Here is a 27,454-nt window from a genome sequence, read left to right on the forward strand (position 1 = left end):
AACTTTTTGAGAATACAAGGGGAGTTTGCCATGATACAGGTGATCCAATAGGCACGGTGGAAAGATCTAGAAAAGAGGGAAGAAATAGGGGTTGGAGCCTAATTAGGAGGTGCAGAGAGCGTGTGGGAGGAGTCTCCAGCAGTGATGAATGACCAAACCTCCCACTAACCGAGCTGTCAGCCTCCCACCAAGCAGCCCAGGGCCTCTGCCGCATGGGTCTTGGGCTCTGGTAGAACTTGTAAGCAGCCAAACTCAATACTCCCAGGCTTTGCATGTTTCAGCCAAATAAGGGACTCTTCCAGACCCTGACAAAAGGCGAAGAAATAAACCCTGGGATGTTGTCAAGAAACACAAGACGGAAGTGGCACCAGTGGCCATTTCTCCCATGCCCCACACCGAGGACAGGAAGAAAGGCACCTGGTCTGGGCATCCTGCCGGGAGCAAGGCGGGGCTGGGCACAGGTGCGGTGTTGCGTCATGGCACTCCTGTGCTGGGTCCCCACTTTCAGAGGCCTTGCTCTTTCTCCACTAGCAGTCACGTAGAGCCACGGTCGGCCCATTGGCTCTGGGGCCCAAGGATGCCCCGAGATGCTAAGAAACCCGAGGCCCCCATTTGGTTGGGGTTTCCCTGGCAACAGAACCTTGGTGAGCTGCCTCTCAATTTCGGTTTGCGATACGCACGGTGATCTCAGGCCACAGCCGGAGATCTAGGAGTCAACCACTCTTAAACGCTTGCCTGCCGGATGTGACAATCGAAACTCACCTTGCTTCTACGATTAACAACGGACCCCAGGGAGTCTGCCCTTTGCTGGGGTTCCTTGAGTAGGACATGGCTTCTGACACCAGGAGGTGGGGCTATGGGGCAGCTGCCGGAGAAAAGCCAGGGGCCTGGGCAGATGCCCAGACAGCATTTGCTACACGGTGTTCTAACCTGGAGACAGAGATGACGTTTATATGCATGGCAGCAGGGATGACGTTTGCAAGGGGGAAAAAAAACAGTAGGTTTGAGCTCATAAAAATTTAAAGCCATGAAAATACCAGGAAAGGGGTGAACCCTTGAAAATGTGCAATATTTGTCAAAGTCCTTCAATGAGTGAAAAAAAAAATCTTTAAAATAGAACAATAAATAGGCCAAAAGAAAAATAGCAGAGATAGCAAGGCAGACTTTCAGACTGTGTTGAATTCAAAAGTCAGGTTGTCCGTTTAGCGGCTATGTGACTCAGGGCAATTACAAAACCTCTCTGAGCCTCTGTCGCCCTGCCTACAAAATGAAAAACTTGCATTTTTTTTTAAATTGTGTTAAATGTTTTTATTTTATTTTTGAGAGACAGAGTGCGAGGGGGGGAGGCGCAGAGAGAGAGGGAGACACAGAATCCGAAGCAGGCTCCAGGCTCTGAGCTAAGAGCTCAGAGCCTGACGCGGGGCTCGAACCTACGAACCATGAGGTCATGACCTGAGCCGAAGTCAAATGCTTAACCACCTGAGTCACCCAGGTGCCCCTGGGTGACTTGCATTTTTACTGGAAGAATGCAATGCAATGGGCTCCAGATACGGAGCACAGTCTCTGGTCTGGAAAAGCCACTGTGTCTGTTACCTTTAGACTTTTTTGCAACTGTTTAGACTGCATTCTAAATGTTTAAAATTTTAACTTCTCTAATAATTTTAAAATTAAAATCATGCAACATAAATTCTCACATATCGAATGGGCAAAGAGTTCATGAAATCAACATAGCCCTAACGGATGGATGGAACATTTCAAAGCCCATAAGTAGGAGTACAAATTGGTATCACTTTTCTCGTGGGCAATTTGGGGATGCATGCCAAACAACAAGACGGAGAATGGCCCTCTGACCATATATTCCATTTCTTACCATATATTCTGCAGGAACAAAAAGAGAGCTGGGTTAAGATCCATGCACAGGGTTACTTGCCACCGTGTTATTTATTAACATGAAAAAGTAGAAACAATGTGGGTGTTTCGAAAAGCGAGCTGATGGGGGCTCCTGTGTGGTTCAGTCCATTGCGTCCGACTCGATTTCAGCCCAGGTCACGATCTCATGGTTCGTGAGATCGAGCCTCACTTTGCTTGGGATCCTCTCTCCCTGCCTCTCCCCCACTCATGCTCGCTGCCTCTCTTTCTCTCTCTCAGAATAAATGAACATAAAAAAGGAAAAGTGAGCTGGTATCATTGTGGGTCATGCAGAGGTGCGAAAGATCACAGGTGCATCAAAAGGAGGCTCCAGGGTCCTGATCGGTAACCAGAAACACCATCGTGATCTGTTTAGTAGGTGACAACTAAATATTCTCTCCCCTTGAGATTCTCTCGTCCGTCACCCTTCGTTTGCAGAACCCACTCCCCTGACTCCTGCTTCCCATCCCCCATTCCCGGTGAACCCTTCCGAAGATTCCACCTCTGGGTCCAGGTCTCTCCTCACCCACCCAGTTCCCCAGCACCTGGTGCCTGCCTTGCTTCCCTTTGCTCGGTCCACAGTCTCTCTGGGCAATAGCATCTGTGCCCAAGGTTTCCACTGCACAGGGATTCTCCTGAATCTGTCGTCCAACTGACTTCCCTCCTCTGCTTCTCTTGTGTGGCCGATGCTTGCTTAGCAGCTTACGCACCATAAGAGCCTCAAGACCATGAGCCGTCATTCTCCCGACCGGTCCATAACCCATCATGTGCTCCCCGTCTCGAGGAATGGCCCCACCTCGCATCCCGTTCTGTAACCCGGGCCTGGAAACCACCATCGGCCGCCTGCTGTCCTCACCGGCCCCATCGAAGCAGCCCCCCGGCCCTCTCGTTCTGGCCCCACGTCTCTTCCATCCACCACTCCTTCCTCCCCGGCATGAGGCCCTTATCAGGGTCTTCGTCATTTCCAGCCAGACCGTTCATAGCCTCCTTTCCTGCCTCCCTCAACGGAAACCAAACAGTTCATGACGACAGCCGGTGGGGAGTACACTGTCCTGCTACCATGAAACGTAATTGTGCCGTTTGCCCGCTTAAATTTTTAGTCGATGTCCCTTCACCTGCTCCGTATTAAACACTCTTTTGCATGACAGGCTGGGCCCTTCAAGACCTACTCTGAGACTCTCAGTCCCGGCTTATCTCCACCGTCTCGAGAAGGTCAGCGATAACAAAGCTCATGTCCCCCTGAACACTGTCCTCCCTCCAAAGCCAAGCATTGCTTGGCGCTCAGGTGCCCACGCTGCGTCCTTTGTGGCCTTTGGAGCCACCAGCCCTGCTGTCACCTGCCCCCGGGGCCCGGGGCAGACTCAGACGCGCTTCTCCTTAGCTCCTCTCTTCTTCATTGTCACCTCGACTAGAGCAAACCCCACCTGTGTTCACTTGCCGGTGTGGCTACCTCTGAAGGCCTCCCTCTGGGGGCAAGAGCCGAGACTTTCTGTTTTCTTATCCCGGCTGCCTTTCACGGGGCCTGGCTCACAGGGGCCCTGCAGACAGAACTGCGATTGCCGTGTGCATTATCTGCCACCCCGACTAGACCGGACACAGAAGGCTCTGTCGTGTCCAAGGCTGTCAACGCCGAGTCCAGCAGAATGACACATGTACGGCACACGGCACGGAGCACAGACACGAGCCGCAATAGGGGCCGGGCAGTGAAACTCACACCTCCCCCCTGCCCCACCCCCCAGCATGCTCTAGCAGGACTGTCCTAGATCCGAATGGATTTTATAGCTGCCAGCTGTGACGGTGACCGAAGGAGACGAAACCCAAGGCCAGGTTGAGAAGGGGAACCTGGTCTGTAGCTTTGTTTCCAGAAACTTCTTCCTCCGGGAATTTCATTTATGAAAATGTCTCCGGCATTTGGCTCCCATAGCGGGCGTTTTCTTCTCTCTCCTCAGGGCCCGGAAGCCCAGCACATCCAGGACAAGCAGGGGATTCCCTCAGGTACCCTGCTGGGCCTATACGAAAGCAGCGTTGCCGAATGTAATGAATTCTCGGACAACTTTGGCAACCGTCCTAGTCGGGCACAGGCAACCGTCCTAGTCGGGCACAGGGTGAACCCCTCCAGGCCCTGCCATGTGTTCTGTACCTCTGTTGGGGTCACATGCAGTGACCCTAAGGTCGAGGGGACTCCATTTCCAGGCCACGGCTGCAAAATGTTGCACAGTCCGTATACGACAGACCGGACGCAGCAAAACTGAATTTTAACTCGGTGTCTCTGAACCAGAGATTGAAAACTGGTGGCCCAAGGGCCACTCTTGCCTAGAGGAATTTATTCGGCAGTCGTGTATTAAAGTCATCAAACCTGCGTGCCTGTGAGAGAGACGAGTCCCCCCATCTGCCTGTCCTCTGACCTTAGTCATCTGTGACCCTGGTCGGGGTCTGTGACCAGCCTAAACCTGGCACACCCCGTGAGCTCCAGACTCAGGGGCGGAGCCTGAGGGTGGTCTCTGAGATGCGGTCACGGCAGCTGCTGTGGCCTGGTCTTTTCTGCCCACTTGGAAACCCCGTAGTGAGGAAGGGGGGGGGGAATTTGGGGGCCCAGACGCCAAGGAGGCATGACCGCCCTCACTGCCAGGGCACTTACAGACCCAACCGACCTGAGGGGCTCCATGCTGGGGGGACCCCTCTCTGAAAAACAAAAATCAATTTGGGGTGGGGCTTGAGTAACAGCTTCTGCCAAACGAGGGAATTAGGGTCCCAACGAGACCCAGGAGACAGTTCCTATATTTTCGCAGTAGATATAAATGGGCTGCGGCCGCAAAGCCTAGTGAACTACCCTGGGCTATTTTTAGCCCCTCCTCTCTGCCACGCTGGCAGATGTTCTCCTGCTAAAAGGCAGGCGATGGGTTCCATGTGTGCAAATGGGAACGGAGCGGCTGAAATGCTTCCAGACGCTGAGTCCGTTTCCTTAAAAGGCCTGAGAAAGTCACATCGGGTGGCCACAGGGACAGGAGCACGGACCCCGCGCAGAGGACAGATTTCCATCCGAGAGGGCTCTTTGGGCCCAGCAAGGGAGCCCGGGCACGAGCATCCTTTACGTGAACATAGGTTTTTGTTTTGAAACTCAGATACGGAGGAAGAGTTGAGCCGACAGCTACGTTGCATTCTGACAGTCTGAGGAAAGACAATCCTCGTGTGATTCATTTGTGGCAGACACTTTAGAGTCACTCACATAAATCCCCTTCAGGCATTTACTTTACGAATCAAAGCTGTTCGCCCGGCCAGTTGGTTAGAGCTTGATGCTAAACAGACCCAGTCCTCAGCTCACGCCTTTCCCAGGGCAATGTCACAGAAGGAAATAGTTTTCAGAATATGTTCCAAGACGAATAGAATAGAATAGAAACAGAATAGAATTAGGATTAGAATATTTCTTTCTTTTTAAATTTTTATTGATTTATTTTGAGAGAGAGAGAGGCAGAGAGAGAGAGAGAATCCCCCAGGCAGACTGCACACTGTCGGGGCGGAGCCTGATGCAGGGCTTGAATTCACCAATCATGAGATCACGATCAGACCCAAGAAACTCTGAAATCGAGAGTCAGGCGTTTAGCCTGACTGAGCCACCCAGGCGTCCGAGGATTAGAGTATTTCTAACTTTTTTACCTTAATTCTGAATACAGTGAAATCTGCCTAAGTTTGTGTTTCTGGAAGTGGTTAATCTTTGTTTTTGATATCCTGAAGTTGTGTCTTATCGTGAGTAGTATTAACTCCCTTGATGAGGTCGGAAATTCAACAAACCATTTATTGTGCGTAAGGCCAAGCCCTCTGTTGCCCCACTAGATATAGAAAAACATAGATGGGGAAATGTTTGAAGTCGTTTGTACAGCCCTAGACTCCTGTTCAACCTCCATACTGTTTGCCAAAACCTAGCTGTAGGTCATAAGTGTTAAACCTGGCCCAGGAGTTAGTGAAGGCTGCCAGGAAATTGAGAGGGTGGGGAGTTAGGAGTGGGCTGGAGTGCTGGGCAGAGACCCCCGACATCCAAATCAAGACCTGCAGTGAAAGGTGCCTCGTGGAGGCAGTGGAGCTGACAGTCCGGAGTTCTCCTGGGCCACCGTGATGGAGCCACAATAAACTAAATGTCAATAAGTCCCATTAGCTCAAGTGCTCCTCCTTGACAAAAGCTATAAAGCTTTGTTTCGGCTATTCTGCTCTTCCTTTGGAAAACGTCAAGAGAGTTCATCGAGAAGAATCTACCTTGTACGGTGAAACCTTGGGACTGCAAGTAGCTTGTTGTGCGAGTGTTCTGCAGGACAAGCAAACATTTCTAATGCATTTTCACTTGATAAACGAGCGACGTCTTTTGCAATCGAGTGGTATGTGACATCAAACACCACATGATCACAACTGAGCCAGTGGTTCTTCTCTCCCTCTCTCTCTCTCTCCGAGACTGTAGGTGATCGTCTCCCGTGCTCAGATGCTTGGTCTCAGGCCACGGTGTTTGGTGGAAATCAGTGATTTTTCAGAACGTTGGAAGGTGCCCATAACCGGCATGAGTGTATTTTTTGTCACTTCAAAGCACCTATGGACACTCCTTTGCTTTTCCACGTGAGAGGAAGTTCAGCGAGGCTTTGCTTCATTCTAGGTCAGGCTTCCAGCAGACACAGACCCTTTTCTCCCCGGTTTATTTCCAATTACATTAAATACAGTAGGACACGAGTTCAGTCAACATCAGTTAGTGATAGTGAAAGTCGTCCTACACAACAACCCTCTTCTCTCTTGCCTCCTTTGTGCCAGCCACGAAGGTTTTCAAAGCGTGAGTTAATTTGTGTCTCTCGCTATATTTTGTATTTTCCTTTTTACTTCAGATTATATGACAGTATTGTAATCATTTTTATACGACTATGTTTGGATTGCAAAACAAAGCATCTGAGTCTCTATCATTTCTTATGGGAAAATTCGCTTTGATGTACAAGTGCTTTGGATTACAAGCATGTTGCCAGAACAAATTATGCTCGCCAACCAAGGTTTTACCGTACTAGTGGGTGAACTATATGCGGTTTCTTAAATGGCACATACCGTCATGAGCCGTGGATGCATCCACGCAGACCCGCACCGTGATGGATAGATACAGTAGTGGATACAGTCGACCCACATCCTCCTGACAGCCATCCCACCTATCTTTAGGCTCCTGGGCCTGAAGGGTGGGGGGCTTCTTTGCCAGTCGTCCCGCCAATGACTGGGGATGTCTGCTGGGGGCTGTGGGGAGACACTCCCTCGCTCCCGAGAAAGCCACAGAAGCGCGGGTCCTGATCTTCCCTGCAATGGTGCCGTGTCCAAATGAGAGCATCTTGGTACCAGGCTGAGGGTGAGCCCAAACTGAAAACAGCACGCAACGAGGATGGAACCTGGACCCTCAGAGGCATCATCCAGCCACCTGACTGGCCAGTCGCGCAGTCCAGGCTCCAGATTTTCTTTGCAGCGGAGGCAAAGGCTGTTCCTAGGGCCCAAGCCAATTCGAGACAGGGCTCCAGTTCCCGGCCGCTGAGAACATGTACTGCACACGTCAGCATCCGCACGGGTCTTCTCCAGACCTCCCCGGCCCGGTCTCAGCAGGACTCAGTGCAACAAAAGTCTCTGTGTCCTTGAAACAGTTCACGTTCGTGCTTCCCATGACCCCCGTCCCTCCTGGGCTTGGCCTGTTTCCTCCGCTCGGCCCGAACTGTCAACGAGCCGAGAGGCCTCTCCTGACTCCCTTTCCCTTCCTTACCTACTTGCAGACCAGGCCATTTATCGGGACTCATGGCTCAAAGGACTTTATGTTCCCAAGCTGCCACATTTATACCCCCCGCCCCAACTGCTCCCTGGAGCTGCATCTATTTTTCTGACACCACTTCGAAGATTGATGAGCTTCCTGAATTAAAATGCACATGAGGGAGGTGCCTGGGGGGCTCAGTTGGTTGAACGTCCAACTCCTGACTACGCCTCAGGTCATGATCTTGCGGCTCTATGGGACGGAGCTCCGAGTCAGGCTCTGCACTAAGAGTGTGGAGCCTGCTTGGGATTCCCTCTCTCCTTCTTCCTCTCTCTGCCCCTCGCTCACCCTTTATGCGCTCTCTCTCTCTGTGTCTCAAAATAAATAAATAAACATTTAAAAGAAGGAATGAAAATAAAATAAAATGAACCTGAGACAATTCTTGACTCCTCAACTGCACTTCTGAAGATAACCAACACTGATGCTCCCCCTCCCACTCCGTTTTTCCTCATCTCAGTAAAAGGCATCACCAACCATTTAGCTTCTTTTCCGACCCATGTGTCTAAGTCGTAAGCATGTCGTGTGGATTCTATCCCCCAAATAAGTCCGAACCCGTCCTCTCTTCTCCACTGCCATGGCCAACGCCTGGTTCAAGCCTCCATTTTCTCTAAACCGGGGCCACGGCTCCTGAGACTCCCGTGTTTGCCTCAGCCACAGCAGCCACCCTGCTATTTCTCCCAAGTACCAGAGTCCATGCACCAGACTCAGAAGAGACTTTGGCCCGGCCCTTCTCTCCACCTAGAATGTTCTTCCAGGTCCTCCCATGGCTGGCTCCCTTTTTGCCTTTTGGGCTTGAGCTGATAAACCAATGGCTAGGAAGGCTTGCCCTAACCCCACAGACCCTCTGGGCCCCCCGTGATGCATCCTTACTTCCGCACAGTCTGACTGCTGCAGAGACAGGGAGCGTGTACTGTCCGTCCTGCGTCTGGAGGCCTCGTGTAGCACCTGGCACATGGTAGCTACTCCACAAAAGTCTGTCCCACTTCAGCTTCTAGGCTGCAAGTGCCAGAAACTCACTCTGGTGAACACACACAGAAAACTACTTTCTTAGAAGGATATCGAGTAGCTAGCAGCAACAACGGGAAGACTTAGAAAACCAGTTCGTTTCCCAAAACGGACAGGAGCCCCAACAGCCGGAGAAACAGCCAGAATGCAGACCACAAGCACCATGGCTCTCTCTAGAGCTCCTGCACCGAGGGACACCGGATGGGCCTTCGCCAAGACAGTTTGCCGCCTCCAGCCCGGTGGAGTGCCGGGCCCATGTGGGTCCATGGGGAGAGCTCAGAGTATCTGCTCAATCACTGCTCCCACTAGAGTGGCCAGGAATAGAGCATCCCCTCCGTCCTCTCTGACAATCCTCTCTCATCGGCTCGATTTTTTGTCTCCACTGAGCTCCCATGGGTTCGTGTCCAACCAGGCTGCTAGCCGTCACACTCTTCAGCCCACCTGTGAGCTCCCCCGCAGCCACGGTGGACGGGTCCAGGTGTGCCAACAGGTCTCCACCCCAAGGGCCCACGTCTCCCTGCTTCTTGGCCTGAGGACTTTCTGTAGCAACAGTGCGGGCCTAGGCAACCCAGAAGTGCTGGGACTTAACGCCCCCATCGTAGCCCCAACCACGAGAGATGAGAGTCCAGAGACAAGCACCCATCTCCCCTCCCTCATCACACTTCTCCCCGGCTCCTTGCAGCTCCCCAGCAGGATGAAGCCCCAGGTGTCTGCGGCCACCCCACCCAGAGGGGGAGCCTGCCCAAAATTAACGTACCTGCTGTTGACTTTTCTCTGTACTTCCTTTCAATTCCCTCAGCTGCGTTTCCCACATACTTTCCCGAACCAACTACCTGCAACCCAGCAGTCAGGGTCTGCTCTTAGAGGCACCTGAACAAAGACTGGTGCACAAATGACCACGAGCTTCTTAAACCAGAATTGCTCCCATCAAGCGCAACTGCCCTAACTTGGGTCTTTCCAAGTAGAAGTATTCTTCCTCGAGGGCATCGACTTCACCGTTTTTTGTTTTTGTTTTTTGTATTGTGCTATTTCTGTTTCGAACATCTCCCAGAAAATTAGTGCCAATCCTGGAACTTCAGCATTCCTGTCCAATTCAAACCTGCTTGGCGAGTTCCATCTACAGATGCCCAAGCCCCTTCCACGAGATGACATTTTGCAACAGCGTGGCCTGAGGGTTTGCACAGACACCTGTGACTTAAGGCAGGAAAAGAGCATCTACTTTCCAGGTTGAGTATTACTTGGAAGGTGTTGCCCTTATGCACAGACTGGCCCTTTCTCCCCTGGCTGTTCCCCCATTACCCGCCCCCCCAAACGTCTCTGGGCTATAACAACGGAACTTTAAAATACCCCTTCTTGAGGCGCCTGGGTGGCGCAGTCGGTTAAGCGTCCGACTTCAGCCGTGTCACGATCTCGCGGTCCGTGAGTTTGAGCCCCACGTCAGGCTCTGGGCTGATGGCTCAGAGCCTGGAGCCTGTTTCCGATTCTGTGTCTCCCTCTCTCTCTGCCCCTCCCCCGTTCATGCTCTGTCTCTCTCTGTCCCAAAAATAAATAAAAAACGTTGAAAAAAACAAATAAAAATAAATAAATAAATAAATAAAATAAAATACCCCTTCTTTGGGGTGTCTGGGTGGCTCAGTCGCTTGAGCATCCAACTTCGGCTCAGGTCATGATCTCACAGTCTGTGAGTTCGAGCCCCGTATCGGGCTCTGTGCTGACAGCTCAGAGCCTGGAGCCTGCTTTGGATTCTGTGTCTCACTCTCTCTGTGCCCCTTCCTAGCTTTCTCTCTCTCTCTCTCTCTCTCTCAAAAACAAATAAAATATTTAATAAATAAATAAATACAATACCCCTTCTTCAGTATTTCGCTCTTTGGCCTGCCCATGTGGGCCTCCAAGATCAGGAACAATGCGGAAAGACATCTGTGAACTGACTCCACACTGGGCCTCCGAACCTCTGAAGGACTGTCCAGCTCTGGAGTCGTGATTCCAAACAAGCAGAAAGACACCCCCACCCCCCCGAGAACCCAGTGGCGCTAAGAACAGCCCATCATGTCAGCTCGGGGGAAGGTGGGAGGCCCAGACAGCATTAAAGCTCAGACCGGCAAACTGAAGTTGGAGAAGGAGCAGGCCACTGGGCAGCCTGGACGGTGGCCCGGTGGCACCACTCCACCAACAGCCCCCAGCTTCTCTGGAAGCCGCTCCCAGATGGGTGGGCCCAGATGACCTGGCTCCTGAGGAGCAGCCAGGTCCAGCTGGAAGTTCGACAAAAGGAATTGGCAGGGAAATCTGAACTGTTCCCTAAAAATGAATCACCATGGGGGACGAAATTTAAGATTGCTCTTCCGAGTTCATGATAACTGGCTTCCTACAAAAAGACCGGCTTCCATTCATGCTTGTTGTGATTTTTTTTTTTTAAGTTATATAGAAAGTTGTTGGAGAAGGGTAGCTGAAGGCACTTATATTCACAAATCCAGCCAAGATGATGACATACGGACTGAAACGTGCTAATAGTTGGGTCCAAACAGATGTCCCAGTGACCTGGCCGCAGAGGCTTGAGCAGGCCATCCTCCCTACTCAGGCCCTAAACTTGAGCTGAACGTCTAGCTTCTCTGAGTCCTTCCCTGAGCAGAGAAGCTCCGGATAATGAGAAAGACACGAGAACAATTATAACACAAAGAAGAGGACAGGACAGAGAGAGAACCTCTGTCCACGGAAAGTGACACCAGGTCTCGAGTAGGGTGCTGGGTAGGGCTTGCTTTGTGCTGGGAGAAGACAGAGCCACAGCCGAAATCCAACCCCCAGGCAAGCAGTCCAAAGCCCCTGGAGAAGACGGCGAGGGTCCCGCCAGAATCAATATGTCCTCAGAAACTCTGGAGCGCATCTGGGTCACGACGTCTGGCTCAGATTCAGCCTCCATTAGATCGTTAGCTGGGTGAACTGGACCACTGGGACCCCCCCTGCTGCATCATCTATGAAAACCGGAGTGATGACCACACCCAGACAGCACTGCCCGAGGGAGTGTGTGTGAGTTAGTGTGTGTGAAACACCTCGTACATTGCCTGACACACAACTGCTCCTGGATAGAGATGCGTTGTTATTAATGTCACACGAGCTGCTAGGACAGCCCCAAACCTCAGTGCGTTACCTGTAGAAGTTTAGTCCTTGCTCACAAAATCCAAAACAGGTGTGGCAAGCCACCTCCAGACGGCCGATATGGCAGTTCTCTGACGCTACCCCAGAAAGAACCACGTGGACGTTCGGATCTGGGGCCCACCAGGGTTCGAGGAAGGGCACAGCGTCTGTGACATGGGCTGGCAAAAGGACGGGTCTTGGAAAGAAGTCCACAGCTGTCAGGGGTCAGGGCTCCTGCGGCTCAGACTACACTTTGCTGAACACAAGCTCAGGACAGATGATCTAACGCGGGAATTTATTTTAGCTCCTTGGTGGGAATAAACGCGAAAAACTGGAACACAGAAATTACATCCATTCTTGCATATTTCAGATCAAAAGCTACCCAGAGCCCACACTTCGCCTCCTCTGCTATTTCTCGGTCTTGGCCACTGTTGCCTCTCACTGTCACCTGAGTTTCTGCCATAGTGTCGTCACTGCTGCCACCGTCTCGCTGCTCGGATGTCTCGTCCATGCAAGGCAGCCAGGGGACCCTTTAAGATTCATAGCAGAGCACGCAGGCCCCTTGATGGAGCTGCTGAGCGGCGCCTCCTGTGGCACAGAGTATAGGCCAGCGGGCTTATGGGGCCACTGGCGTGCCTCCAGCCCTCCCCTGCCTCGCTGCAGCCCTGCCATGGTCTTCCCCGGTGGTCCTCCTTCTGCTTGAAAGGAGGACTCTGTGCTCTACGGTCCCCTCTTCCCAGAACCCTCCTCAGTTAGCCACCTGGCCGCCTCCCTCAACATCCCCAAGTGTTCCATCACAGCAGACTCCCCAGCCAGGCCCCCAGGTCTCCCTGCCGGAATTGGGTGCCCCCCCCCCCCCACCCCAGCAGGGCCAGCTCCCATAGCAGCCTGGCTGGCATTCGCTTCTTGTCCCACTTTCCACTCTTGTCTGTCTCCCGCCATGAGAACGTGAACCCCCAGGGACACACACGATGTGCTCAATGTCTGTAAAATGAATGAACATAACCAAGTGTCAGTTGAACAAAACAGAATCATCTAGAAAGGAGATATTTGTGCTAAAATGGGAAATCTGGTATAGCCGAGCCCATTGAGGACTGCTCGGCTCTATCTTGTAATTCATATGGGGGTGAGAAACAGCTAGAAGATTAGGGTCTGGATGTGAGGGAAGGGACAGCGCAGTAGCTGGCCAAGAAAATTTTGCCGCATTTGCTTATTTAATATATTTTCCCTTTGTTAGAAAGAAACATATATTTGTGTGTGTGCATGTGTATGTGTGTGTGTGTGCTATTATTGTATTAAATATACAGATTTGTATCATTTTTTAAATATTCTATCATAAACTAAAACTGATTAGTGGCCTGGGCCACTTACCAACATTATGAGCTATTTAATGGTTACTTTTCCTTTTCTGTTGTCAGCAAAGCATGATGAATTTCAGCATCCCCCTCTCGTTACCCATTTTGATGGCCTCAAATTCATTTTTGTCATCGCAAATAATGCTGCATGGAATATCCTTGGACAAAAATTTGTGTGCACCTGATTTCTTCCTTGGGATACATTTCCACATGGATATTTACTGGGAGCAAAGTTGCACATGGGGGAATGTTACACATCGTGAGTATGGGGGGGATGCCATGGGAACATCTGTCAAAACTCAGCAAACAATATGCATAAATGGATGTGTTTTCTTGTATGCAAAGTTGATTTTTTTTTCATTTTTTGAAACCTTACTTATTTTTGAGAGAGAGAGAGAGAGAGAGACAGAACGCCAGCGGGGGAAGAATAGAGAGAGGGGGAGACACAGAATCCGAAGCAGGGCCCAGGCTTTGAGCTGTCAGCACAGAGCACGATGCGGGACTCGAACTCATGAACCTCAAGATCATGACCTGAGCTGAAGTTGGATGCTTAACTGACTGAGCCACCCAGATGCCCCATAAAGTTGATTTTTTTTTTATTATTTTTTTTTTGGTGGGGGCTGAATAGACGTCCTGGGAACAGTGCAGGAAGCACAATGTCCACCATTCCCCATCTCTTGGGGTTTTGCTTTCCCAGACGAAGAGCCCATGCCAGGGGGTGGACCAGCACCGCTGTGGGCACAAAGAGCTATAAACATCTGGGTGCGGGAAGAGGAGGGGGAGACGTGAGGCAGCTGCTGGAGGTGGGCAGAGGCAGCTTGTTAAAGGGCACTTGTATGGCGTAAGCCATGGAATGTGTGAGAAGCTTCTCTCCAGTGTCTTGGGTTCAAGTCTTCCTTCTGGATGCCCCTAAGGCCAAGAATGGGGGAGTGCAGTATTCAGCCCATCGCAAAGGGGGCCAGGGCCCAGAACTCTCTGCTCATTGAGCTCCCACAAGACGGGTATTACCTACTTGCTAGATCCTGCTCTCTCAGACTTGGTCAAGGGCCCAGCTCAAAGCACACTGCCCCGAGTCACTGCTGAGATAGAACAAGATAGATGGGACAAGGTCATGGTGGCCCTGAGAGGGCAAAGCAGTGCTTGCTTCTTTCACCTTCCACGGGAAAGGGAAGGGACTCACTTCCTAGGGTGGCAGGAAGCCACACTGCCCAAAGTTGGCCCCCAGTTTCCTCCAGAGAACCAGTATGTGCCTCAAGAAGCCAGACTGGGGACCCTGACTCAGAGGGAGGCCGGGGCAGGGCAGGGCGGGTTAGCAGGGCGGCAGCAGGGAGCCAGGGCCAGCCTCGCCCCGGGAGCCAGGAGGGCGCTGCAGCACAGAACCCCACAGGCCTGGCTACAAAGACGAATGGGGGAAGAGAATAAGCCACAGACTTCTCCACCCTGACTGCACGCAGGCCAGTGAATCCAGCCTGTGCGGGGTTCACAGCGAAAGGCTGTGAAGTGTATATTTAAGTCCTGGAGCGCCTCGGGTGGCTCAGTCGGTTAAGCCTCTGACTTCGGCTCAGGTAATTATCTCATGGTTCATGGGTTCGAGCCTCGAGTAGGGCTCTGTGCTGACAGCTTGGAGCCTGGCGCCTGCTTCGGATTCTGTGTCTGCCCATCCCCACTCATATTCTTTAAGTTTTAAAAAGGATGGGACCCAGCCTTAAGATCCAGTAGCGATGGTTTCCATAACCAAAAGCGACTAGAAAGTGATAGGATTCAGGGGGGCCTGGGTGGCTCAGTCGGTTGAGCATCCAACTTCAGCTCGGGTCATGATCTCACCGTTCAGTTCGTTGAGTTCAAGCCCCGCATCGGGCTCTGTGCTGGTAGCCCAGAGTCTGGAGCCTGCTTCAGATTCTGTGTCTCCCTCTCCCTCTGCTCCTCCCCCCGCTCATGCTCTGTCTCTCTGTCTCTCAAAAATAAACAAAACATTTAAAAAATTGGTTTTTTAAAGGAAGTGATCGGATTCAGCGGAAATCCCTCACTGGGGGGCTAGCTAGACCCTGGAGCAAGCAGGCTGGCAGCAGGTACAGGAACGGCTAGCGCTGTGTTATGGGCTCAGTCGTGCACTCTCTACTCCCTTCCCCCCAAAAGATATGCCAGGACTCCAACCCCCAGTACCTTAGGATATTTGGAAATAGGGTCATGGCAGCCATAATAAGTTAAGGTGAGTCATACCATAGTAGGGTGGGCCCCTAATCCCATCTGACCGGTGTCCTTAGGAGAAGACGGCCTGTGCAGACAGAGGCAGAGACCAGAGCAATACAGCTGCAAGCCAGGAGGTCACCAGAAAGTATGAAGAAGAAAGGATTTCCTACAGATTTCGGGGGTAGCGTGGCCCTGTCATCTCCTTGATTTGGGACATCCAGCCTCCAGAGCTGTGAGAGAATAAATCTCTGTTGTGTCAGCTTCCCGGTGTGCGGGGCCCCAGCGAGCGATCACAGACCGTCTCATGGCTTATGTTCCATCCGCTGCACTTGCGATGCCCCCTCTCCCTGGCCCCACTGCAAATATTTCTTTGCTCCGATGGTACGAACTTGACGAATACATGCAGCCCGAGGGGAGGCACATGGGCCTATTTATAGGGAAGGGGGGGCTCTTCCTCTAAGGTTGGGGACTTTGGGGGCAGCTGTTCCCGAGAAAGTCACAGAATGCACATTTCCCACCCAGGTTGAATATCCATGTGAAGGGAGCTCCTTCGAAGTCCCCTGGGATGGCCTTATCCTAAAAAGGGGTCCTTAAAGATGGCGGGAGGAGTCAGCATGACCTAGAGGGCAGAGAGGGCCCATGGGGGGGAAGGTTGGTGTGGTGCATTGCTCGCATGAGAGGAACCCCACGGGGCTTCTGCACAGGACGCGAGCAGAGGTGTCGGGGGGATGCCCTGACTGTGAGAGTGTCCGAGGGCTTCCCAAAGCTTCTTGGTTCCCTTGAAGCTGCCCTGGTGTCCATCCAGGCCCTCTCAGTCCCAAAGAAGGCAGGTAAACAACCAGCCCGGATGTCCTGTGAAGTCTTGAGTCCTCCCTCAAATTCCTGCAAATCCCCAACAGAGGTCTCCTCTGCCCACCCCCTTCCTTCTGCTTCTACGTGTCCACCACCCCAATACGGGCACACAGCTCACTTCTTCCACCAGTTTCTAGGCAGATGGGGCCTCTCGGAGTGTATTTTGAGAATTTAAAGATGTCACCCAAAGACCCGGGTGGAAGTCACAGGGAGTGGCTCGCAGGGAACTTGGCACACTCTCTGACCTCCCGTTCCTCTCTGTGGATTAAGTGACAGGGTCATCCCTGGTCTCACACAAAGCAGCTCGGCCCATGCCCACGGCCCCTGCCATCTGTCAGGAGCACTTGTCAGAGCAGATGTGTTTTGGCAAAGGAATCCAGTGTCTCTCCTAAGTGGGTTTCAGGTGCCCCCGAAATATGTATTTATTTGGGTCTTGTGTTCTTTCTGAAGACGGGAGAAAAAGGTCTTTAAGGGAAAAAAAGCTTAGGTTTTGTCTTTTTTTTTTTTTTCAACGTTTATTTATTTTTGGGACAGAGAGAGACAGAGCATGAACGGGGAAGGGGCAGAGAGAGAGGGAGACACAGAATCGGAAACAGGCTCCAGGCTCTGAGCCATCAGCCCAGAGCCCGACGCGGGGCTCGAACTCGCGGACCGCGAGATCGTGACCTGGCTGAAGTCGGACGCTTAACCGACTGCGCCACCCAGGCGCCCCTAGGTTTTGTCTTTGAGACCAGAAATGAGTCGTCCTGACCAACTGTGTCCCATCTCTCAGTCATTGTGGGGTGAGAGCAAACTGAAACCCCAGAAACAGTCACTTTAAAGAGGTGGCACAAGGGCACCTGTGTGGCTCAATTAAGCATCCAACTCTTGGTTTCGGCTCAGGTCATGGTCTCACGGTTTGTGAGTTCTAGCCCCGCATCGGGCTCCATGCTGGCAGTGTGGAGCCTGCTTGGGATGCTCTCTCTCTCTCTCTCTCTCTCTCTCTCTCTGCCTCTGCCCGCTCACTCTCTCTGCCTCTCTCAGAAACAAATACATAAGTAAACAAACTTAAAATTAAAAAATAAGTAAATAAAAAGAACAGGCAGGGAAGGAGGTCATGGCTCTGGGTCTCGCCAGAAGTCAGAACAGAGGATAAATGTCAGCCTGGCTGCAAAAGATCACAGACTCCAGAAAGGGGGCCTAAGCAGGGAAGGTGATCCACCGGGTCCCAGAGCACTGCAGCGCCAGTGGGCTGAGCCCCCGGTGTCCCCACACTTGGTGACAGGGCAGTCTTGATCCCCCACTGCAAACACAGGGTGGTGCCCAGGACCACGGGCCTGGGCTGGGCCCCCTTTCCCCGGCCCAGGGTCACTGTGACAGTAAGTGCTACAGAAAACCAGACGGCCAATGACACCAAGCCCACAACACTTTCAATATACTTTATTAAAAAGTTTCTTTGTATAAATTTCCTAAAATCTTTAAAATTAAAATTAAACCCCCTCCCCCCCCCACCCTGCATAAAAAAAAAAAAAAACCACACAACATTAGAGGAATGCCAAAAATATTCTCTATTATGACTTTCTTCATTCTTTAATGAAGGCATTGGTCCCACAACAGTGCACCAAGATTCAGGGATTTTGCTTCCTTCTAACTAGGTCGTTTGTTAGAGGCTTTAGGAAAAGAAAATTAGCTTGACATCTAATCTAGGAAATTGGGGGGGGAGATTAAAAAGTTGGAATCGTATTTCTTCACCGTACACAGGCTTTCCATCTAAAGTCATGCTCTTTAAGCATGCTCATTAAGTCATGCTCATTAAGCAAGAGGGAAGAAATGAACCAAGCAGAAGTATATAGAGTAGCAGTGAAATTTGGAGTTACGTTCTAGATCTTACACTTGCCCGACACAGGCATAGCATGAAACTCCAGAGGGGATCTGAGCTTACAGACATGTCCACATAAACACCAGCAGTGGATAACTATTACACAACGTTCAAAGTATACGATATAACTGCCTGGAGACAGAGAGCGTTGGGTCCACAGACACATTTAGCACCATATTGATAGGTCATGCGGCAGAACGGTTCGTCCCAAGTTCGAACGTACATCAAAGCGGGAAATGGAACAGTGCAAGGATGTCTATACCCAGAGCTTCTACAGAGACGACTCGGAAATGGCTGCCTCCTTCTTCAAGAGGTATGTGGTGCTGGTCGGCCATGCTTAGGTCCCCATGGCAGCCATGACTCCGGGGTTGACGAGCGCTGAGCATTGATGGAGGGGGCGGGCCGGTGAGGGTGGGAGAGAAGAGGAGGGAAAAAAGCCACATCACTGACCCAAAAGGACACAAAAACGATCCCACGGCTTCTAGTTTTCCTCCCCAGTCTTTCTTCCCCGCTCAGTGCCTTTAACGGCGCCCCTGGCACTCCCTGGCCTGGGGTCTGGGTCTGCGTGTGCAATCTGAGCCCATCGGCTGCCTTGCATCACCAGCCAGGCCCCTGGGCACCCTGTACTTTCCCATTCTGGCACCAGCCGGGCACCCGGAGAAGCTGTTTTTCCTGTGTTAGCAGTCAAGTTGCCCAACGTAACGGAGATACTGGGTGGCCCCAGTGTCCACATCAGTATAAAGACGAAGCAAAATTATTTAAAGATGAGCAGGAAAGAATAGTTTGGTCTTGTGTTTACTTCGTGGGCAAAAACCCAAGTACACAAGAATGTTTTTAGGAAATAGCAATAATTCAGAAAATTAATTTCACGTGTTCTATTTGAGCATCTTCCGTATCTAAAGATACAACATACCCCCTTTGTCCTATCCACCGTAATCATTGTAATTCTTATATCTTAAAAAAGGTGAATCATCGGCCCGGACCTCTTGTCTGATTTGCAAAAGCCACAAATGCAAAAAGAACAAGCAATCACTTACCGGGAGCGCAAACCTTTTCACATTCTTTCTGTGAATTAAATCTGTTCTCGTTGCCACCGCAACCTCCGTACCAGAATCTCGCACAGCTTTTGGTGTCCGTGTCGTAGTACCATTTTAGTATGAATTTCCTGCAAGTCCCTTCTTCTTTGGGTAGCTTACATATATCTTTAATAACGGGATGAGAACAGAGCATCATTTAGGACACGCTAAGGACTCTGCTCCCAGCGCGAGGGGCTGAAGGTCTTATCACAAGGCTGGCCAGGCAAACAGGAGAGTTTTGAGAAGGGAAACCTGTCACCCTCCCCACGCCTCCACCTTCTGGCTGTCAGACGCACATGAATCTCACCCACAGCAATAATGCAGTCGCCTCGATGAAAGGACCTCGCCAATTTTACTCGGACCCCAAATGCAAGCCATCGTTACTGGATAATTTCAGATGGAATGAACTGTTTCCCCTTTTCTCATCATGGGGCCATTTACTGTCCAATTCCTCCAACACTAAAGCCCCAGCTAAGAAACTACCTCTTAAAACTATGGCGCTTTCTACTCCTCGGCCAAATGGCACATAAGTTCGGTCAGATTCTAGTTTAAACAGAAGGCTGTATATCTCACTACAAGATGAGCGGAGGGGAAATAAAACTCAACGTGGAAAAGAAACATCTTTCTGAGTATATGTGCATGTATGCCCGTGCGTGCGTGTGTGTGTGTATGTGTGTGTGTATGTGTGTGTGTGTAGCTGGCAGCCTTCGAGAGCAGCCAAATTAAACAAGCAAAGCAAAGTGCTACCGCTGCTGTAAAATGCACGATGGCAAAAATGTCACATCGCAGAGCTGTTTTGAAGACACGGAGGCATTCTTTGTCCCGTTAAGGAAGTTTATGTTTTCAATGCATACTTCTGGTGTGGCCCAGCTGCAAAGTAATGCCGACGTCAGAGCCATTGCACAACGCCTGCAAAGAAAAGTTTACAGCCCTTCCACAGGAAAACATCTGTTTACAGAGTGCTGGCAAACTCTAGGTCATGCTGGGAAAGAGGAGCATTAATGTCAACCATCTTCTGTAAGTTTGAAAAACGTAATCCTTCCTTCTATAAAACTCCCTGGAGGGGACAGTGCTACATGTTTACAGGAGTAGCCAACACGCCTGAGTCACCGGGCCCTCCCCACGCAGGGCTGACGTCCCCACCCCTGTGGGTTGCTCACAGCTGCAGAGCTGGTGAGCACGTGCAGCTCTGATTGCACCAAGAAGTGAAAGGAAAACCTAAATCTTCAGGTAAAGAACCAAAGCTTGGGTCAACCGTCATGGACCAGACTCGGGTACACAGGATTTAGGCTCAGAATTGGCCCAAAACATTCCCTGGGGACATGGGGGAGGCCATCACCTAGGCACAGACTGGTGGCTCCACAGTCTCTCCTAGTTGCAGACCCTCTCAAGGGCCCAGAAAGCCAGTGGCCCTACCAAGAGCCTTGGAAGACCCAACGAAGCCAGAAGAAAGTGACGACAATTACAAAAACAACTTTCTTGCTCCCAAATGTGCCTACCACCAAAGGAAAATGCCTGGCTTTCAAGAAATGTCCTGCGGGGAAGTGAGCAAAGCAAGAGTATTTCAGCCACCAAAATTTATCCCTCATTTGCCAGTGGGTTCCCCTTTGAGTGTGAGGCTTGGGCCAAATGGTTGACTCGTCCCCCTTCCTTCTTCCCCTGAGCATCCCCCACATGGCTCACGTCTGTTCCATCTAATTTGTTCCACGTGCCATCAGTCCTGGCCACCTCTGTTTAGCTATTCTGTTCCCGTTCCTCCGTGCTCTTCTGAAGCAGACACGGGAAGTCTCCCCAGACCTGAAGCCACACAGCCCAGCGGCTGCCCTGCAGAAGGACACTCTGTTCCCTGACTGGTTGGCTTCTCCAGCCTCCTAGGGTTTTCATCGGAATGGTTCATCACCAAACTATCACTCCTGCAATTCCACAACCTTTACGCCAGTGACAGTCGCTGCTAAGACCCTGTAGCTTTACCAAGATGACATAGGGGCGCTGTCACCGTGGGCACACAGATATTTGGTAGACCAAGAGAAACATATTAATGAGGGCCCTGCACTGTTGGAAGACAAAAACGTGGGATTCTTCCCTCTTAAAGCATGGAAATGAGGGGCGCCTGGGTGGTGCAGTCGGTTAAGCGTCCGACTTCAGCCAGGTCACGATCTCGCGGTCCGGGAGTTCGAGCCCCGCATCAGGCTCTGGGCTGATGGCTCAGAGCCTGGAGCCTGTTTCCGATTCTGTGTCTCCCTCTCTCTCTCTGCCCCTCCCCCGTTCATGCTCTGTCTCTCTCTGTCCCAAAAATAAATAAACGTTGAAAAAAAAAAAAAAAAAAAAAAAAAAAAAGCATGGAAATGAAAGGTTTTGTCCTAAGAAGCCTTGTAGTTTTCATTCCCATCATCCTGACTTCTGAGACACGCCATGTAGACGGGACTCAGCTGTGTCAGTGCTAAAACAACCATTTTAAAGACACAAAACTAAAAATGTCTTATTGTCCAAAGAGGTGTTGATTAGATGGACCTCATTGAGCTTTTCCCCAGAGCAAGTGTTTGGACACAACAGTTGTCCAGGTTTTCACTCCAAAATGAGTGTGCCCTTTGGGCACAAGCCTGGAAGAAGCCCGGAGTCCCCTCTGATGTGAGAGGAAGGTCAGGCTGCATACTCACTAATTTTCTCCTCCTTATGTTGAGAACCCAACAGGAGCCTGAAGGCCAATAGGGAGCGACATTTTCAATAACCTTTCCTGATTCACTTTTGCCGAGAATAACCACATAATAGGTTCCATCTGAAAAGATAGACTTGAAGGGTTGTGGATTCAGATCACTCTCTGGTGACACTTGCCAGTGAAATATGAACTGGTCAATGGGCACCAGTGAGCATCCAAATACAAGAGGAAACTGAGGCAAGGGCATCTGGAAAACCCTGCCAGGGAATCCCACCTGTTCACAGAAGCCATGGGAGCCAACCTAGGAGTCTTAGAACAGCAACCACAGGGTGGAAGGTGCCCTAAGAAACATGAAAGACGTGTGCATGTGTACATGTGTGTGTGTGCACATGTGTGCGTGCATGCCCATGTGTTCTATTCATTTAAAAAATTAAGAGGGCTATGCATGGGGTCATTAACAGCAGTCATCAATGCTTCAACTATGGGAGTCATATTTTCTTAGGTTTTTTTTGTAAGTTCTGGATTCTCCACAACGAATATCTATGATTTTATAATTAGAAAGAGATATTACTCTTTGAAACACATAAAGGGGTCAACTGAAAATCTTGCCTTTTTTTATAGTTTGAGATTTCTAAAAATTTTTTTAATGTTTTATTTATTTTTGATACAGAGAGAGAGACAGCATGAGCAGGGGAGGGGCAGACAGAGAGGGAGACACAGACTCCGAAGCAGGCTCTGGGCTCCGAGCTGTCAGCACAGAGCCCGACGTGGGGCTCAAACCCACAAACCACGAGATCATGACCTGAGCCGGAGTCGGACGCTTAACCAACTGAGCCACCCGGGCACCCCCAATTTGAGATTTCTATAGTGTCTATGAGTAGCATTTAAAAGTTATCAGCTTTGGGGCACCTGGGTAGCTCAGTCGGTTAAGCTTCCAACTCTTGGTTCCAGCTCAGGTCATGATCTCACGGTTCATGAGTTCCAACAGTGATCACCTTGTGTTCTAAATCCAAAGTGCTACTCTGTAACAAAATACAGTTCCTTGTAACAAGCCCCAGTGAATCTTTTATTCACGGAGGTTAAAAAAAAAAGGCAAAGAAAAGTATCTAACCTTTAATATGAAGAAAGGGACACATCTTTGTAAATACAAACCATGTTTCTAATTAACTGGTACTGTGAAAAATAAGAGAAATTAAACTGTACTCACAACCACCTATAAAAACCAGTTTTTAAACTTAACTTTGCCTCCGCTGCCTAGAAAAAAACATCTTTGGAGAGATAATTTATAGTATGCATAGTAATTGATATTTAGATGCAGCTACTGAGTAAGAATACAGTGAATATTTTTTTAAAAGTTACTTAATAAAGTGATTCACTGTCTCTCTTTTTTTACCTGTAAAAATAGGAGTATCATAAAAATGTTTTACCCCCCTGGGAAAAATTCCTAAGATGACTTAACTATGGCAGGGGACAGGGGAGGGAGGAGGTGGGGAGACAGGGGAAGCTTTTGTCTCCTGATTCTTCTTTCCCATTTGGAGGTTTAAACATTTTAAAGTAAGTATCTGATCGATTTCCTTCAAAAGAGTTCTCAAAGACTCACAGGCACCACCAAAATCCCTTTTCTCTGCCACATGGTGAAAGGAGACCTAAGTGTTAAAGGTCCAGATTAGGGCACCTGGGTGGCTCAGTCATTTGAGTGTCTGACTTCAGCTCAGGTCATGATCTCGCGGTCTGTGAGTTCGAGCCCCATGTCGGGCTTTGTGCTGACAGCTCAGAGCCCGGAGCCTGGAGCCTGCTCCGGATTCTGTGTCTCCCTCTCTCACTTCCCCTCCTCTGCTCATGCTCTGTCTCTCTCTGTCTCAAAAATAAATAAACATTACAAAAAAATTAAAGATCTGGATTAAAAGGACTTTCCTAACTCTGAACCCATGACTCAGTCTTAAGCAACAAACACAACAGCCCAGTCAGATTCTTGTTTAACAATTATGTTGTTTATATCAACCAAATATTGTTTATATATTCCTGTCCCTTCTGGGCCACACAAAAAAAGAACCAAAAACATCCCCAAGTCTTGCCATGGAATTTGCTCTCAGTCATTTTCTCTCAATGAAGCACCGAATTTGTAGGAATTTTACAATCTCTACTCTCTATGAGGGGTAAAGTTACCAGTGACCAGGAAATAACAGACAGATTTCAATTACTTTGAAGTCAGAATTTCATCTTCCCTGACCCAAATCTTTGGGGAAATCCTAGTGAGTTCTTTGCCGCTTCTCTCTGAGCTCGAGCACCATGCTGGGAACCAAGTCACCATGGAGGTGACCCAGGAAGGGGGCAGAAGGGGGACAGGAGCTGAAAGGACCCCCGTGCAAGGGACAAAGGCTCAACCACGGTGTCTTCATGCGAGACTCAGAAGACGCCTTATGTGCAGAAATCAAAGAGGCAAAGACAGATGTCTTCTCCACATACTTCTCCTTTTGTTAGTTTGAGTTGAAAATTACCACCTTAAAAGCTTTTATAAAATCCTTTCATACAATCTCGAACAAGTTCAGGTTTAATTACCCTATCTACCCTGAATTCCTGAATTCTTTCTATATCTCTTTTCTACATCTCTTTCTCTTTGATATCTCTTTCTAGTCTCTTTTCCCATAAGTTTATATCAAGAGGAGACAACGTCTTGTTTTTCAGCCAACCTTTCCAGTGGGAAGGCTGCAAGAGTTTGAAAAATGCATGGCTGCCTCTAACATAGACCAATTCCTAAACTTGCTTCCAAAAGCAGATTTTTTTAAACCTTTTCCAGTTCTATATGTAATTCATTTCTTTACAGTAATTACACAACTATGTGTATGATAGTTCCACAATTCCTGCACCGACTTAGTTACTTTATTTCTAGTAAACTCCCAATGCCACCTGTCAATAGGGGTTGTGGCTGTACTAATGGATGACAGAAAGAGAGAGAGATAGATGGATATAGACATAATACAGTATAGATACAGATATAGATACAGATACAGATATATAAAGGTACAGATATAGATCACTGATATATGTGTGCACAGATACACGGCTACAGGGCAAGTCCACTGATGGCATAAAATAGTCTAGCAATAGAGAAGATTCTCTCTAGAAACAACTAAAAGAATCAAGAGGCCTCTCCTCCCGAGGGGCCACAAAGAGATGGGGGTGTGGAGACAGAAATCATCCAATATTATTTACACACAGATGGGATGGGATGCAGTCTCTACAGAAAGGTAGAGACCGGAGGTGAAGAAACAGACATCATCTCCAAAACTTGCAGAGCAAAGAGTAAAATGATAGAATCCTCATGGTGCCCAGATGGCCCCATCAGTTAAGCGTCCAACACTCGATGTCATGATCTCACAGTTCACGGTTCATGAGATCGAGCCCCGTGTCGGCCTCTGCCCCGGACACGGAGCCTCCTTAAGACTCTCTCCCTGTTCCTCTGCCCCTCTCCCCGGCTTGTGCACTTTCTTTCTCTCTCTCTCTCAAAGGAAGAAAGAAGAAAGAAAGAAAGAAAGAAAGAAAGAAAGAAAGAAAGAAAGAAAGAAAGAGAAAGAGGAAAAGAAGAAAGAATCCTCACTAATGGCTCAGAAAGCAATGTGTCGCTGCTTCTGACAATGCCATGAGTATTGAGAAAGCACAGAGCTTTTAAATCCAGAACAAAGGCAGCGTGCCTCGGCAAATGCCTTCTATCAGAGTCCACTGCAGAAATAAACATTGTAAAGAGGAACTCCTTCCTTCTCCGGATGGCGGCCAGCATATCAAAGAATAAGGACTTGTCTTCACAGTGAGGGGGGTCTATAAAACAATAACATAGGTAAATGCCCATGGAATGTTGACTTCGGAGACCGGTGCCAACATCTTCTGAAGAACACTTATATATACGCAGAGCACACCAACTATATCAATAATCAGTTTCTCAAGGGAGAACAGTCTAAGCTCAGGGTCCACTGGATAAGGGTGAAGGTCTGGAAGGATCACAGAATCCCACTGCCCAGGAACAAAAGCACGTATCAGCTGTTGGTTCCAGAAACAGGTCGAACTCGTCACTCACGTAAGGGTACACACACTTGGGCTCAGGCACACGGACAGCGGGATGATAGGGTAAGCCAAGGTGTGTGCTTAGGGAATGAGGACCAGAACATCCCTCCCGTGGTTCGCTTCCAAACGCATGCCTTTCACGGATTCTAATCTTGGTTGTTTTGTGTTCTTTTAAGCAGCTGTCATTAGATTGAGTCACTGAGTGGACAAATCCCTATGCTTCCAGCTTCATGAACCATAAATCAACTCTAGTCCCAACAGGAGGCTCAGGGGAATCCAATGAACACACACATGAACTCCTGGCTATAGCCCCAAAGCAACGGCCATCTGGCTTTCTTTTAAGAGTCTGGTGACAGGAAAGGAAAGTCACTATTTACAACTTGGACTACGCAGAATCACACCACATTGGGCCACAAAGAGCCGAGGTGGAACATTCCCATAGAAGCCAGACTTGCCTGAGAATCAGAATCCCAGTGGATGACCCAGAGTGGAGGCTTCAAAGGCTTTGAAATGTCTGGTAGAGGGGCGCCCGGTTGGCTCAGTTGGTTAAGCATCTGACTCTTGGTTTTGGCTCAGGTCATATCTCATGGTTCGTGGGATCAAGCTCCAAGTCTGGCTCTGCACTGACAGTGTGGAGGCTGCTTGGGATTCTCTCTCCCACTCTCTGCCCCTCCCTGGCTCACACACGTGTTCTCCATCTCTCTCTCTCCCTCTCTCCCTCTCTCTCTCTCAAAATAAATAAAAAAATTTGTTTTAATGTCTGGTAGAATGCTTTCTTAGTGTTGTTAATGGACCCAATACTTCACAACTCACCTGCTTCACCACCAGCCAATGGCTCTGTGCTCACCATCAGATTGATGGTTGAACTAGAAGCTGACCTTGCTTGTGGTGGAGACGGAAGCTGAGCTTTCTCTACAAAAGAGAAAATACATGCGACTCATAAGAAACACAGACACGGAAGGGCTTAGGAATTCTCAGCAACTGAGGCAGGCTGCCTTTCTGGGTTACCATCTCATGCAAGGGCGAGCCACTGACACACAGAGACCGGCCAAGTCTCTACAGACACTCCCGAGGTCCTCTCATCTCATTGGGCAAATGGAGGGAATCTCTGAACTCTGAACAAATCCTCCCATTTCCCATGTAACCTCTTCCATCCACATGGTTCCGTCCATGAAAACGGAGCCCCAGCGTGGAAGGCGTTTTGCACCCACATCTTCACAGATTACATGGTGACTGATGGGGATTCCCTTTCTTCAGGCATAATTCCTTGACCTGAATTACGCTAGCCCAAATAGAAAGGCATGGGGGTGGGGGAATCCTGGAGAAGTTTCAAAGGGGAGGGGGATGGTGGGATTGTAGCTAACAGAGTCTGGAAACACATGCAAGGGCAGGTTGAGGGCCTCGGTGCCGAGGCGGAGCCAGGGAGACAAGAGGCCACGGAGGGCAGAGCCACAGCCTGGTGCACCGGGGATGGGACGTGATGCCCTCTGCGCCTGGCTGTACGTGTCCCCTGGTCTTAGGGTGATAAGAAGCAGGGACTCCTAGGTTCCCCTCTGAGAA

General features: G+C 49.8%; 1 protein-coding gene across 6 annotated transcripts in view; it reads right to left on the reverse strand.

The window, feature by feature from the left end:
- Window positions 1-17,788: 17,788 nt before the first annotated feature.
- COL6A3 (collagen type VI alpha 3 chain) overlaps window positions 17,789-27,454 on the reverse strand; it is an 80,880-nt gene continuing 71,214 nt past the window's right edge. For all 6 annotated transcript variants that reach the window (XM_047846386.1, XM_047846388.1, XM_047846387.1 and 3 more), the window contains 3 exons: window positions 26,708-26,806; window positions 19,141-19,305; window positions 17,789-18,481 (listed from right to left, as the gene is read on the reverse strand). In XM_047846386.1, the coding sequence (XP_047702342.1) occupies window positions 18,441-18,481; window positions 19,141-19,305; window positions 26,708-26,806 (305 nt within the window). In that variant the 3' untranslated portion in view covers window positions 17,789-18,440. The remainder of the gene's footprint in view (window positions 18,482-19,140; window positions 19,306-26,707; window positions 26,807-27,454) is intronic.

The sequence above is a fragment of the Prionailurus viverrinus genome, unplaced genomic scaffold, assembly GCF_022837055.1.
Source record: "Prionailurus viverrinus isolate Anna unplaced genomic scaffold, UM_Priviv_1.0 scaffold_39, whole genome shotgun sequence".
Lineage (NCBI taxonomy): Eukaryota > Metazoa > Chordata > Mammalia > Carnivora > Felidae > Prionailurus > Prionailurus viverrinus.